The sequence below is a fragment of the Hippoglossus stenolepis genome, chromosome 2 (genome assembly GCF_022539355.2).
Source record: "Hippoglossus stenolepis isolate QCI-W04-F060 chromosome 2, HSTE1.2, whole genome shotgun sequence".
Classification (NCBI taxonomy): Eukaryota; Metazoa; Chordata; class Actinopteri; order Pleuronectiformes; family Pleuronectidae; genus Hippoglossus; species Hippoglossus stenolepis.
In genome coordinates, this window is record NC_061484.1 from 935,640 (window position 1) to 950,798 (window position 15,159).

At 37.4% G+C, this 15,159-nt stretch overlaps 1 protein-coding gene across 2 annotated transcripts; it reads right to left on the reverse strand.

Moving 5' to 3' along the window:
* Positions 1-1,153: 1,153 nt before the first annotated feature.
* fbxo8 (F-box protein 8) lies at positions 1,154-13,556 on the reverse strand. Of its 2 annotated transcripts, none has more exons than XM_035172627.2 (8): positions 13,330-13,556; positions 11,716-11,818; positions 9,440-9,523; positions 8,418-8,562; positions 7,941-8,067; positions 7,594-7,712; positions 7,216-7,412; positions 1,154-4,937 (listed from the first exon to the last, which is right to left on the reverse strand). In XM_035172627.2, exons 2-8 carry the CDS (start codon positions 11,816-11,818, stop codon positions 4,750-4,752), a joined length of 963 nt encoding a protein of 320 aa, XP_035028518.1. In that variant the 5' UTR covers positions 13,330-13,556; the 3' UTR covers positions 1,154-4,749. The 2 variants fall into 2 exon arrangements, with proteins under 2 accessions (XP_035028518.1, XP_035028526.1); XM_035172635.2 differs by lacking the exon at positions 13,330-13,556 and adding an exon at positions 12,842-13,318.
* Positions 13,557-15,159: the final 1,603 nt, after the last annotated feature.

Consider the following 15,159-nt stretch of genomic DNA (forward strand, 5'->3'; position numbering starts at 1 on the left):
TTTCTTTGTTTGTGCCAGCTACTCATTAAAATGAAATAATTAAACCCAAGGTCTTGCATCGTTCATTTAAATATAAACATTATGTCTTTAATTGTATCCACATACTGTGTCCCTGGTTGCCAATGACTCAACACTGAAATATTGTGAAAATAGTTTCAGGCAAAACTGGCTATTTTCATAATATATCAGTATATATACATATGTATGTAATTATTATTGTTTATTTAAATAACGTATTCTTATATTTTTAGTATGTAAAATTCAATTTACAGTAATATGTTAATTTACATTACTGTTAAAATGTTTTGTCATTTATTAAGTAAGGCTATCACATTTTATTGCATCACAATAACAGTCATTAGCAAAGTATTTGAATAAAAACATTTATCATGTCTAGTCATAATAATAATTATATGTGTGTGTACAGTTTGTAGCATTACTATAGCAGCAGCAGCAATTGTAAATGATGAATGAGTTTGGTAGTAACCATAGTTACAGTAGCAGCAGTACCTGTGGAAGCGTCAGTGCGGTGTTTTACCAGGAGTCTTTTGTAATCCAGTCTGAAGTGCATGTCTGTGTTGCAGTGGCTGTTGCAGTGGCTGCTTGTGCTGATGAAGTGCAGGCTCCTGGGCTCAGGAGGCCATCCATCATCTCTATCAAGCTTAAATGGGCCTGTCTACCACCAGACAACGAGCTGGGCCCGCCGGTCTGAGCTGGACTGAATAAATGCGAGTGCCAGTTGATTTTTACTCAGGCACCTTCAGTACCTTATTTAATACTGAAAGTGGAAATACATTTTATTCCTTATTTTGTAACATGTGCCACATTAAAACCTTTTCATAACATGTTTCCGTGTTGACAAAATGTAAGACTTTTTCATTTCATGTCACCGTAAATACTTTTGGAATTTGGGGTTGCTCGACACTAAAAGCACTTTGCACTACTTTCTGCTTGAAAAGTCAGTATGAAAATGCATATATCAAAATTCACAAATATAGTCAGATATTTACAGAATACAAATGAAATGTACGTCTCTGTGTATGTGTAGATATAGGTCATGTATCTCTCCCCCCTGCACTCCTTTAATTTGCAGAACGTAAACACTTCCCCGGGATAGGCTATATTCACAAAAACGCAGATGTCAAAGGTCATATTGTGTCTGGAGATGATTTACTCTTTTGCCTGTTTGATCTCAAATATGCATATGCTCTCACTCTCACACATACACACACATTTTTGTTTCCTTATAACTTTGGACACATTCATTGACTTACTATCCCCATAACCTTAATCTTAATCATCATAATTAAACACCTAACCTTACCCCAACCTAACCCAAACCTTACACTCTAAAAAGAACATTGGTATGGTCTGCATAACATTTCATCATCAAAATGACTCCACAAGTCATTTGTATAAGACATTTAATACAACCTACATTTGATAGTTCATGGAACAGCTAAATATGACTGACTGACTGACCTCTAGTGGTGTTGTGTAGGACAGCATCAGTTGTTTCAGCAATAGATAGATTTGTGTTCAAGTGACAAAACAACAGAGTAGCTGCAGTTATTATTGTTACCATGACGACAAGGGTCCCCTCACCTTTCAGAGTACTAATTTTAGCCCCAACCATGATTCACTCCCTGAACCTTAGGGTCTTTGGAGGCCCAATATATGTTCTAGAACCAATATTTTATGTGCAATTAATTTGCTACTTAACATCGCTCAGCAAAATCCCATTACTGATTTATAAGCATTGACTGGATACAAGTTCGAAAAACATTAACAGCATGCAAATTAATCGCACATATAAAAGGATTTTATGTGTCATATCGCCTGCCATTGTTAAGGAAATAAATTAAGAAAACAATCCTATGGTTTGGATGGAGCGTGATAACAAGCTACTCTATGGTTACTTAGGTTGCAGGACTTGAAATCATCAAAGTTGAAGTCATTAACACTACTGATTAATGACTTGGATCAGATAAACACATTCTGTCAGTGTGCTTTCATTGAAACATTTTATCTGATTTTAAATTCATATTTTTCATCTGATTCTTTACAAATAGTTATTTACATCCATAAAGTTTAACTATTATATTATTATTTTAATTACTATATAAAAAGTGTACAAATTAATATCATTAAATAATGTTATTTTAGCATTAGTGATAAGCTATAGCTCTACCATCATCAATTAATTAATCAATAGAAAAGGTGACTGATTACAATTTGTCAATACTGTCAAGCCCAGATTTAATACGTCAAATATTTACAGGATGTGGGCTTCCTTCAAAATTGAAAGCGAACACTAAAGTTTCAATTTGAAATCAGTGTCAGCAATGATTAATCTTCAATGAAATACATTTTAATGAATTAGAAGTTAAGCCATGGTAAGATAAACTAAGATAAGAAAAATGTCATTAATCCCAAACTGGGAAAAGTTTAGAATCTATTTACTTACAAAAGGACAAATAAAAAAGTTGTACATTTTGGTCTTGCAACTTGCAATCTAGGTGATGATATATACCCTGGTAATTAGGTTTAATTATAAAACCGCCTCAATGCCATCCTGTCTCTGCTATATACATTTAGTTGCCATTGTGACATGCTAGCTGCTGGCAGAGGGACAATACTATATCGGGATCTTATGGAAATCATTATTAGGCTGATTTACACCACATCTTCTCAACTGTAGTGTTGTCCTGCACAATTTCAACATCCAATAACAAATATAATCAGCATTTAAATAACACCCTTTTGTTCTATTACTTTTCATTTCAGTTTGGTGTTAAATTTAACTATTTTATCAAGGACTGTTAGTTATAATTGCTAAATTAAACATGCAGTCCTCATCATTCCTTGAAGAATGTCCCTATCACATCTGAAGTGGTGTTGTGAAGTCATTATAAAACTGATTGTCTAAGTCAAAATGATGGATTATTCTATTATGTCAGGGAAGCAGTGACTGGGTTTTTATGAAATGAAGCTTTTGACTTTGGCACTTGAACATTTGGCAAAAATATGAAATTATAGCTTCTTTTTTTTTGACACAGTAAATTAATGAATCACAAATACTGCACATTTGACTTCAGCCAACATTTTTATCCAACTCTAGAGCCAATCTCATGGAATGGCTTGCTGAAAAAAAAATTAACTGAACTGAAACACAATCTGAATAAATTTGAAGCATTAATATTATACCCATATATATTATATATAAACTTAAATATTATAAAATAAACAACTAAAACATGTGATGCAAAGTTAGTTTCTCCATTTACCATTTTACCATCATGGCTTGCCACTGAGGTGTTTAATGTCCAATTGACACCTGGTGTTAAAATGTGTTTTGGGTGATCAGATTGCCGTCAGATAGATCTTGACCGTGATCAGTCAAACCACCTGAGGAGGTGCTTAGGGTTGTATTGTGACCACATTAAACATGAGTGTAAATGTGTTATCAGTCTAACAACATGGGTTAAAATAATGACCATATGAGACTGTTCCAAATCACATTATTCAAGACACCCATGAATGGAGTGTAGCCAAGACCAATCGAAAAGCAGGAAAATACAATGACACCTAAATTGAGTGCAATCATCTTCTTCTATTCTTCATTTTTGAAATTGTTTTTTTGACCAGCACAAACCAAAGGATTTGACTTGTAAATGTAATCAGGTTAAAACCATATCATGAACATTTTAATGCCAGGTGTAAATGGAGTCATAGATTTTGTATTTCTGTCAAGGGAACTTGTACAGTTCGGCCTCTCATAATAGGCATGGTCTGCTTTCTAATTCATTAACTCACTTCATGTCAAATTAGTTCCTCTGCTTTTGTCTCACAGTAGATCTCTGCTTTGATAACATCTAATTTGTAATGCTTTGGAGTCTGCAAACACCACTACTGCCTCTGCTGATTTCTGGTTTGTTCATTTCTAGAAGATGTTCTAGTTCAACAGCAGAACTAGAAAGTCTTCTTTTCATTCTTTTTCAAAACATTTTTATGAATGCAGCCTGTCCACAAGTGATCAGATTTCCTATGCATACACCCCCTTATGAATTTGTGACACTCATTAGACAAGCAATTTAAAACACAAGGAAAAAGTATGAGATGTAGGATGAAAATGAAAAAATGTTCTAGTTGAATCTTGATACATGGACATTCTGGTTATGACCACAGTCACACTTTGTCAGAGGTTACACTGGTAAATACTTTACTAGTGACTGATCTTATGCTAGCCTGGGTCCTTTGTTTCACTTCCCACAAGAATAGGTGGACCAGTCTTTATCCTACCAGTGAATGAGAAACTACTCCTGTCCAATTGGAAATCAGCACAACTCCTCCAGCATCTGTGACCAGCCGAAGGGAAGTTCTCCCCTTCCTCCTAGACCCTTCACCAATCATTAGTCCCCATGTGTCAGTGCAGTAGCAGAGTTCGTCCTCTTGATACGGCCTCATTCTTCACTTTTAAAGACATTTAGATGATGTTAGACCTGTAATTTTACGCTAATAACATCACTAATATTTGGTAGCACAGTCATAGTCTCACAGTGTAGCAGAGAATTTTCTTTGTTTTACTAATATTTAAATAAGATTTATTTATTGTTACATTCTTCAAAGGACATGAAAATTCCAGTTCCACAGTGTTCCATACTTTCCAGACATGTATAGGGTCCCAATCACCACTTCCTGTGATTCAGTGCAGTATGAGGATGTATACTGGGCCGCTGGTTGGTGCAGCTATGCAGCCACATGGCCAATCAGATATATATTGTCATAGAGGTGGCCAACAAAGTCATCTGAGACATTATGTGCTGCTCGGCGAGTGTTCCTGATAAACTCCCTCTTCGACATTTTGTTTTTGACATGGGGGCTGGTCAGGTCGATGGACAGCAGGATCAGACTGTAGCACAGTACATAGACAGCATCTGCAGAGAGATGACAGGATATGGTGATTAAATGGAGCTGTCATTGTTTCCCAAAAGCTTTTAAAAAACCGAAGCTATATGTGGCACTAAGGAGAACAAGTAAAGAGTCTAATGTGAGCGGGGATGTTAACACTACAGGACAATGCTTGGAATCTCTAACCTCTAATCCTCTTTTAACCAAAATATTACTGAAAAGGAACCACTGTAAAGAGAGAAAAAGGTCAGTAAAGAAAACATTAGCACTCTCTCAATACGACTTGTAAATCTTATGTGTAAAGTAAACCTAAAATATGATAAATTAAACAGACAAATGTGTATAGTGCTACTATGGAGAGGCAGAGTAACAGTAAATTATCTGCCTTTGGAAAGCAGCTATCCATACATCTGTAGCCATGGGCCTGGAACAATTACTCTAATCCTACTAGTGCTACTAATCGTAGAAGTAGGTTCTAGGACTGAAGAGCAACAGAGTTAGAGATTGTTTCTTTATGGTCTGCTGACACTGGCAAAGCCCTCAGTTGATAAATGGATGGTCCATTGACAATACTGAAGCCCAGGATTACTTGGGAAATAAAACCTTGATGGTTTCCCTCATTCTGTGGTTGGGAAAATGGATTTGAAGTGTGGTAACTTTAAAACCCTTCTACTGTCACATCACCTACTGGTCTTCAAGCTGCAGGGTTTAAGAATGGTGATTACTGGTTAAGGTCAGGATGAATTGCATATATATTTTCCAAAGAGGACATGATCCCCTAAAAGAAGCATCACCCTCCAGCCAAACTTTCAAAGATTACACCAGATTTATTAAAATCCAACCAAACTGTCTTAAACTGACTGAATGTGTTTGTTGTCCAGAAGATAAAGACTCTTTTATTTTAGACAAAACATCAACAGTATTCCTCTAGCACCACCTTCAGGGCAAACTGTCACTTTATACAAATTGTGCCCAGAGTTGTAAACTATAGGATGATTTTAGCTTATTGCATATATATCTTGTTTCTTCATGTATTTTGGCAGATGAGAAGCAAGAAATTGTAGGATAGGAATGTGAAAGTTACACACTGTGTCGCTTTTCCTATAATCATGCATTGTAGGTGTTGATACAGCCTATCATGGAGCTGTTCATTAACTTGCTGGTTTTGTCACATAACATCCCCACAGTGAAATAAGATGGACTGTCTCCCAGATGTTGTCTAAAATTTGCAATTTTGCTGTTTACATATTAGGGGAAGGAAAGAAAAAGGTACATGTTTGCTTGTTCAGGCGTTTCACTGCGGACAAAGGCCTCTACAATACCAACCTAGAAGCAATAATGGGCATGCAAATAATTTTCAAACTAAAATTATCGCCCTGCAGTTTTATTGCAGGTCTGAGATGCATACATTTGTTCCCGGACTCATATGAGGTGACCACTGAAATCTAATCTTTGAGTCCAAAGCTGCATTCAGACATGCACTGAACTCCGGAGATCCTTCGGAAAAAAAACAAAAACATCTCAGGATGAAAAAGTTGAGTCATCGAAGAAGATGTCAATAGAGCTTTTGGTAATAAGGACCAAGACTGTTGTCGATGTGCTGTTAACAAAAATACATGATCTCAGCAGTGGAATTAATAAGTTAAGTCCTGCCTCTCAACTGGAGTGCTCCAGAGATTTCTGTGTTATCAAATATGCCTGTGAGATCACTGTGACCTTGACCTTTGACTACCCAAATCTAATCAGTTTGTCTGTGAGTCTAAGTATACATTTGTGCCAACTTTGACGAGATTCTCTACTGGCGTTCTTAAAATAACGCATTTTGTTTTTGTGTGAATGTGGATTATGTTCCTGTATCTGTCCGTTTATGTGTAGGGTTTTGGTCTCTTCCTATTTTCTATGTAAATGATGTGCTTCAGTTTCAAATATTCTCTGTGCGTGTCATCATGATGGGGAGGTTGTTATGGCCGAATTATTTAGTTGACACCTCAAAGTTGCTCGCAACAAGCTGGATCATATTCTTCAATTATGTTTCCAATCCACCTAAAATCTTGTCATCCTGATTTCCCATTCTGTAATTTTTTTTCCTCAGTTATTTTTATACAGGAGAATATGCATGTTTGAGTTCTTTCTTAGCCAAGTCAACCATCTAAGGAAAACGTCAGAACTTTCTCGATGTTTCATCAAAAGGTAGATAGTTAGACCTACTGGATAAGTGTTTCATTATGCTCACAACAACTACAAAAATGTGTAATAATATTCAATGTGTTTTCAGTACTGTATGTACTGTGTTGAAGTACTAACCAGGGCTGAGGCCCAGTTCTCGGACAAGAACTGGATTACAGGTACAAAATCTGTGGCTGAACTTCGTGATGAGAGTTTCCAGATATTCTCCTCTTTCCTCTGGTGCATGGATGTGTCTGAAGAAATCCCGCAGAGCATTGGGGAGGAACTGGTTACTGAAATTATGGAGGGTCACCAACTCGTCCAGGACATCCCGCCTGCACATAAACACAAATTAATTCCCAATGGAAAAATAGAGGCAACCATTTTCAATTTTGTCTAGAAAAGGGCACCAATAAATGTATCTTTAATGTCATGGCAGATACACTAACAAAACTACTTATTATAACAGTTGGGGTCTAATGGTGAGGCCCCTGGTCTGTGTGTGCATGTTTTAACCTCTCATCCAGATAATTTCTTAGCATCTTCCAGTTGAGCCGTCTGGTGTAGAAGATGAACTTAGCCAGCTCGGTTGGATGGTCACGTAGTATACCTTTAGACATAAAATAACTGATACCCTACACACCACACCACGCCACACGCCACACCACACCACCACACACACACACACACACACACACACACACACACACACACACACACACACACACACACACACACACCTTCTTAGTGTAGATATTTATCTTAAACTAACAGGTTAGTGACACAACAGATAAATAACTTATAATATGATTAAACACTATCATGATTGTTGTTACACACACAAACACTCAAGCATGCGTTACCTCCTGTGGGTTGGCATTGAATGTTAGGCTGCCTTCATCTAGTTGTAGGTATAGTCTTCTGTAAGAGTAACCAGCAGGTAGTCTTCTGTTGTATATGGAGCAGTGTCCCCATGTGGACTTACAAAGTCTAATGGATCAAGACATGCATTATGGAACAGATGAAAGTAAACAGTAGAGCTTTATTTTACACATTTGGGGAAATATGGTTTGTCTGGAAAGTTCTGAGAAAACTGACAAGGACAGTAGCTGTCAGAAACAATTGTATAGTAAGCACATGGCTAAAACATGTCATTTGTTTTCAATGCCTTGAACTTTGTCACTTCTAAGTCTAAGTATCTTTCAGCATTCATTTAGTATGACAGATCATAGACAATCACACAAACAACTGTTGTCACTGCTGAGAATTGGACTGAAATCACTACATCATAACTTTAATCACCAAAAGAGATGACAGAAACTAGAGATGATGCTCCTTACCCCTGCCATAGATACTCGTCTTTTCCCAGGCCCTGCCACACACAGCCAGCCAGGCACAGATCAGTAGCATTCAAATATGACAGTATGGTGATGCCTAATTCAGGTGGCAGCATCTCCAAATCTATAAAACCACGCTGCTCATGAGCTGCGGAACCCCAAAAAAGAGGAGACAAAAACATACATTTAGATTTTTTTTCCCATAATGTATATTGTAATTTAATTTGGCTACAACACTGTTTACCCCTTAGACTCCTAAAGTGTTTTGTGGACTCAAACACTTCACCCACCCCTCCATCGGCATAGTGGTGAGTAGATGAGTGAATTTTCATTTTTCGGTGAACTAACCCTTTAAATATTGTTAATTGGAATATGCCTTAATATAAGCATTTTGTTACATTCTCCCAACTGAGTGTTCAACAATTTCACAGCGGTGGATAAGGACAGGTGCACATTACTCTTGTTTGCCTTGGTTATCCTCCCTCCCTACTCCCCCGCTGGCCTGCACTCTAACAATACACTCCAACACTTTTCAGGTGTTATTAGGACCCAACCAGTTCTGAATGGATTATTTTGTGTTTGTTTGATTCGTTCTAGAATTTTTGTGTTTCCAGAAACACAAAGAATTGAATTGTGGTATTTAGCAGTAGCACTAAAACCTCACAGCAAGAAGGTTCCCAGTTCGTCTTTCTGTGTGGAGTCTTTATGTTCTTCTCCTGTTTGCCAGGTAATCTGGCTTCTTCCCACAGTCCAAAAACACTCAGATTGAGGTTAGGTTTATTGGAGACTCTAAATTGACTGTCAGTGTGAATGCGAGAGTGAGTGATTGTGTGTCTCTGTATGTTAGCCCTATGATGGACTGGCGACCTGTCTGGGTGCCCAATGTCAGCTGGGATTGGCTAATAAAAATAATAATAATAATGATGTCAGATTAATGTACATTTAGACAAACTTGATAATTAAAGAGAGTGGAGTGCAGATACAGACAGTAGCTATGCCCTTAGCGTGCATTTGTGTGCTCATACCTCCCCTGCATGTCCTCAGCAGATGGTAGATGTCAGGGCCGTAACAGTGTGGAGGAGCTCTCCTCTGGGGACCTCCATCCTCTCCTTAAAAGAAAATAAGAATAATCATTTTCTTGTTATCCCAGCTGACATTGTGGCTACTGACTAGGGGCCTGTAGCATGAAGCAAGTTCAACACACCCAGGATATCTTTTAGTTATCTGGCTTCACAAAGCCTAACATTGGCCATCCTCATAACCTGGTTATTAACCTGGGTATTAAAAAAAGACTGGCTCAGTTCACAAGTCCAGCCACAATCATTCATGTCGAGGCAGAGTCATAAAAAAGCAACATCATCAGAACCATGAGTAAAGTATTTAATATGATGTGAGAAGAAACTCCAATAACTGCTAGAAATTTCAATTACAGCAAAAGATAAAAGTGACATTCATCAAGATGACATGTTAACAATATAACAAAACTACAATAGAAAAGTAACACATATCTGTTATATTACGTTTATTATTTATTATTTCCTGACAGATTTTTGTTTGCTCTGACTCTCTGTACGATTGTGACGAGCCTGCATATGTACACGCGTGTGCACAAGCTGACACGCGACTTGACTCACGCTTGTGCACTCACACGTGGAGCGAACAGGAGATGCATTAACTTCCTTTAAAAAATATGCTTGCTTGTTTTTCTGCAATAAAAAGTAAAAGGCCAATTAAGAGCTTGATCAAACCAATTGTGGCAATGTGGTAGTTTCATCTGTTTGGTACACAGTCTGCAGGAGAAATGTTTTTCACAAGCACCGCCTTGGCGGTTCAGCTAATAGCGAATTATTATAAGACACTAAAAGGAAAGCTGTCTGTATGTAGTCTCAATGATTGTCTTAGTTTGTCATGAATCTGGTTAAACTCCATAAGGTTATCTACTGTCTGAGGCAAATCAACCCCTCCCCTTTCCCTCTCTACCAGTGGTTCCTTCAGACAGTGTCACAGCAGCAGAGAGGAGATACTGACTCGTGTCTCCTGCTCTAGAAACAGTATTTTGTTGTCCTACTAGATTCTCCAAACCATGATTTACATAGCTATTATTATGTTATGGAACTCCTTGTAATATATATAGTAATATCTTTTAACTTTTGGGGTCATATCTCCTCTAATATAGGTCACAGAGAAATATTTCTCATATCATTTTAAAGCTGTTTTCCAATTCCATAAGTATATAAATATGCTATCCCCGATATAGAAAATAACAGTATTATGAGGGATTGTATCAGTTTTTAGGATTGATAGAATTTTCTCCAAACTTAGCTTATAGGTTGGTGGGGGTATCAGCTGATTAAATGGCTTTCTGCTTTTTCCTGCTCAAAACTATGATTATTCGGTCAACCTCTAACATTTCTATTAAAAAAATATTGGGTAATAATTGTGGTCTCAATTCTAAGAAGGAAAATTGTGATTCTCATTTTTTTCCAGAATCCGGTAGCAGAGAATATTATGTATTTGATTAGTTGTTTGGACTATAAAAGTGCTATATCCTGTTAATGCAGTTCATTCACTTATTCTTTGGTTCTTATTTATGGCTACAGTATTGTGTGTATATATATATATATTATGAATTTAAAAGTTAATTTGTAGACTTCTCAGGAAAAATCTGAAACCCTAACCCTATTAATAACTCATACTTTATAAGTAAGAAATAAAGTTCTGATGAAATATAGCTACATGTTATCCATGCATTGAAATCACATAGAGATCATCAGCATAACTTGTAATAGAAGTGGGTGTAAACTTCTTCTTATCAACACAACATTGATAAATAAAAATGTGTTTCCATCTACATTGCTAATCTGATTACTCTTAATATTGGCAGTAAATTTAGCTTTTGACCTTTGCAGTGTTTCCAATAAAATATCTAGATTGTGGTGGCCCGACATATTCTTATTTGTCATGCCACAGTTTTATAATGAACCTTATAAAAAAATTACACTTCTCAAATGTATGAATTTGAACATCCTTAGATCTGTCATAACTGAGTAAAATGATCTTTGGCATTTATAAGTCAATCGCAAATTTGCCATCTGATTTAAGGCATCACTTCCTATAATGACAATAAGTTGAATGTTTATTAAGGACTGAAATTCCAAACCTGCTTTTTCCTTCTCTCTAACAAGAATCATATTTTGTCTGAAACTAAAAGCATTAAAATCAAATATTTCTGATAACAGCGGTCACCTAAAAACTATAGAATCCTAAACTAAATCTGATGTTGAAAAATTGTAAGGATTACCTTGCTCTCGTCTTCCTCCTCCTTGTTCAGCCAGTCGGTCAGCTAGCTCTTCTTGAAGCTGCTGCTGTTGTCTGGGAGGCAGCCTCCACAATGCCTGACCCATCTTAATGGCAGAACAGCAACACAGTGCACACAATGAACTTAGATGATGAGATACACTATATAATAATAATAATATAAAATGCCTTATTACTACCAAGTCTGACCATCATGGTAATTAGTGGTAGTAATTAGTGCTTTAACTTGTTCTCCTTTATATCTCACAGCAATGTACTGCTCGTGATGAAAGGGTATGCTATGAGGCAAATGCTGGTACAGCAGTACTGTAGTAGTCATGGTTTATAAGCAGCCGTCTATGATATTTACATGCTTGTACATGTAAAATACTTTACTACCCTGAATAAACTATTAAAGATTTCCCATAAGAAAACATCTCCTCAGTGTATCTGTGAGTTAGTAATAGGACAGGAAAACAAGTAATACGATCACATTATACAAGAATGCACAGGATACTAGTAGCTATGATCTTTCATTACAAGCAACCTGATAAAGAATGCAAATCTATAACACAGAGTGAAACGTCAGTTCATAAAAGAAGTACCACTGTATCTGAAAACAATCACAAATAAGTCTTGTATATTGACATGTGCGTAATCATATTATATGCCCACTGTGCTTTAAACAACACAGACTAACCACCGGGATGAAAATAAAGGAATTGTTTTGCATCATATTGTTCACACTGCAATTGTGAACTCACCAATTCACCACAGGTTTTATACAAACTTTGCCTACTAATTGGGTTCTTGTGCTAGAGATGAGACTCACTAAGACATTAATGAAATGAAGACGTTATAAAACTCGGATTACATTTGGCCCACTAATGTCCACCACGGTCCTCTTACATTTACCTGAACGATTTTCAGTAGTCAAGAAGTCAGTGGGATCAAGTGGACTTGATTTAGAATGAGAAGACAGGCTGGCTTTAAATGCTTACACTTATTGATTCAGTATTCTGAAGTCTAGTTTCCTATCCCGGTGTTTGCGGTTATATGACAGACAGCACTAAAATGGGACTTTGTTCGACATTTAATACAGACAACTGAAGTACTTGCACACAACCTACCCCTGCTGATACAAAAGTGACAGCATCTTCTTACAGCATGGTCAGGGCTTTAAATCATCTTCGCAGGTTAAATCCACGTGTGTGTGTGTCCAGTCAACGCAATAGAACCAACAGAAACCTGCGGTAACTCTCTGGCTGTTTCTCTCAGGCCGACTATCGTCAAGTGTGTTTCATAAACAAGTTCATCACACTGTCACATTACACTGTTGGAACTTCCAGCCAGCAAGGTAGTGCGACCTGTAGTCCCGCCTTCCCTGAAATACTGTTGGTCGCACACAACACGACAGCGTTCAAAATGGCACTTCGCTGGTTGAATTGGTTTTCACTCACCATGTTTTCACAAGTCGCTTAGTTAGCTGTCTGCGCTAGTTTAACTTGACGAAGTCAGGCGACCCACGCTCTGTTGCTGTGCTGCGCTTTAAACGACACAATGTATGTTTCTGTTACTAGCATGTTTGCATGCATGGTAGGACGATACAGCCACCTACCTGAGTACAGTGGTTCCTGTGACACCCCGACCTGCACACAAGGACGGCAGGAAATATGATTCCCTGCTACCAGGCGTACCCAGGTGTCATTTCACTGAGCCTAGTCCAAATAAAGATAGAGAAGTTATTACTTTTCTCCATACTGTACTACAGTGCTGCTAGGTTATCACATGTTGTTGTTGTTTTCTCTTCTTCTTCTTCCTCTTTTTCTGATGTTTATTGGAGGTTGGCAAACAACTTATCGGTGCATTACCGCCACCATCTGGAAAGGAGTGTGAGTCAAAATGGATATTTACCTAAATTCTGTTATAGAGTCCTGTGTTTTTTAGAAACCTGAATATCGACCTGTATACCCTGCATCACCTGAGTCCCTCTGTGGGATTTCTCTTAGACTTTATGTTAAACGGTTTCTTTGGAGTGACTTTTAAAGTGTTTTGTCTTTGTCGATGGTATTGTGGACAGACTAAAAATACATGCGCCACTGTTTCCTGCTGATAACAATTGTCACATGTGCCTGTGTCAGACCTGTATCACCACTTCTTCTTCTTCTGCTGCTGCTGCTTTTTTTTTTTTATGGCGGTTGGCAAACAACTTTTAGGTGCATTACCGCCACCTTGTGAACTGGAGTGTGGATCAGTACGTTTTTAAGTCTACACTATACACTGAATAAATTTCGTTAGTTCATTCAATCATGTCATATACCTTCTCAACATCAAAGAACAAAGCTGTTATACCTTCTTTATTATATATTTTTAATATCTGTGCTTTTCTAATTTCACTTTCTTAACACATATCTAGATCAAATTATATAATTTTAAACAAAGGTTTTACATTATGCCATCATAACAATACAATACACAGGCAGATGAGGAAAAAAGCAAGTAAAAAAATAGGCAAATACATTTAAAAAAGAAAAACAATGCCATCCATTTTTTCACAACAAAGAAAAATCCAGCTGTCCGTCCCCCTTCCTCACCGTGATATTACAAACAAAAGCTCCCCTTCATATTGTCTATTTCATAGCCATGAATGGCAGTCACATCACATTTGACATTTCACAATAGTATAGAATGATACAGAGAATCAAATTAAGTTGAGTTAAAACATTGCAACAAGGTCATTTTAACCATTGAAATAGAGGAGAAAAACACTCATGAATCTATTCCAGATGAGTGTGGCAATCGCAGGGGGTGTTGGCCTTCCAACACAAACATGTCAATTCCCAAGGTAGGTAGTCAAATTGGTGAGACCATTCACTAAAAGACTCTCATTACCCTTCAGAACTGCACTGATTCTTTCATGAGGGAGGACCCTGAATATCTCCCTGTGCCACAATGTGGCACTAGGTGGCTTATCCTTGGTCCAATTAATAAAATTACATTTTCTTGTCAAAAATAGTAATTTGTCGCATAGATTGAATCGTAAATGGGTCAGAGCCACCTCCTCTGAGGGAAGGCCAAGAATGAAAAGGCCTGGGTCTTTTTTAACCCTTATTTCAGTTCTTGAGGGAATGTACTATAGAATCTTTTAGTCAATTTACATTGCCAAAAGTAATGATAATAGGATCCGATCTCTCTTTGACACTTATAACACAACCTTATGGTCCATCTTGTTTATTATGTAAGGCAGAGGTCTTCAACAGGGGGTCCGCGATCCCTAGGGGGTCCGCGGAGGTACTGCAGGGGGGGTTCGCAACATTTTTGGTTGATTAGACAATTTTTTTCCAACCAATTTTTTTCCCACAAATTTAAATGTCTTTAAATACACATTAACATGAATCCAACATATTGTAGCGAACGGATAAATGGAGGCAGAAAATCTTTCAGTCAG

Bases quoted from the DNA above. Each gene is read 5' to 3' on its own strand.
- fbxo8 (XM_035172627.2), bottom strand. From the start codon at position 11,818: ATGGGTCAGGCATTGTGGAGGCTGCCTCCCAGACAACAGCAGCAGCTT. The intron at 7,713-7,940 runs GTAACGCATGCT...TGTGGTGTGTAG, and splicing joins TCAATGCCAACCCACAGGAG to GGTATCAGTTATTTTATGTC. The intron at 7,413-7,593 runs GTTAAAACATGC...GTTTATGTGCAG, and splicing joins AGAAATTATCTGGATGAGAG to GCGGGATGTCCTGGACGAGT.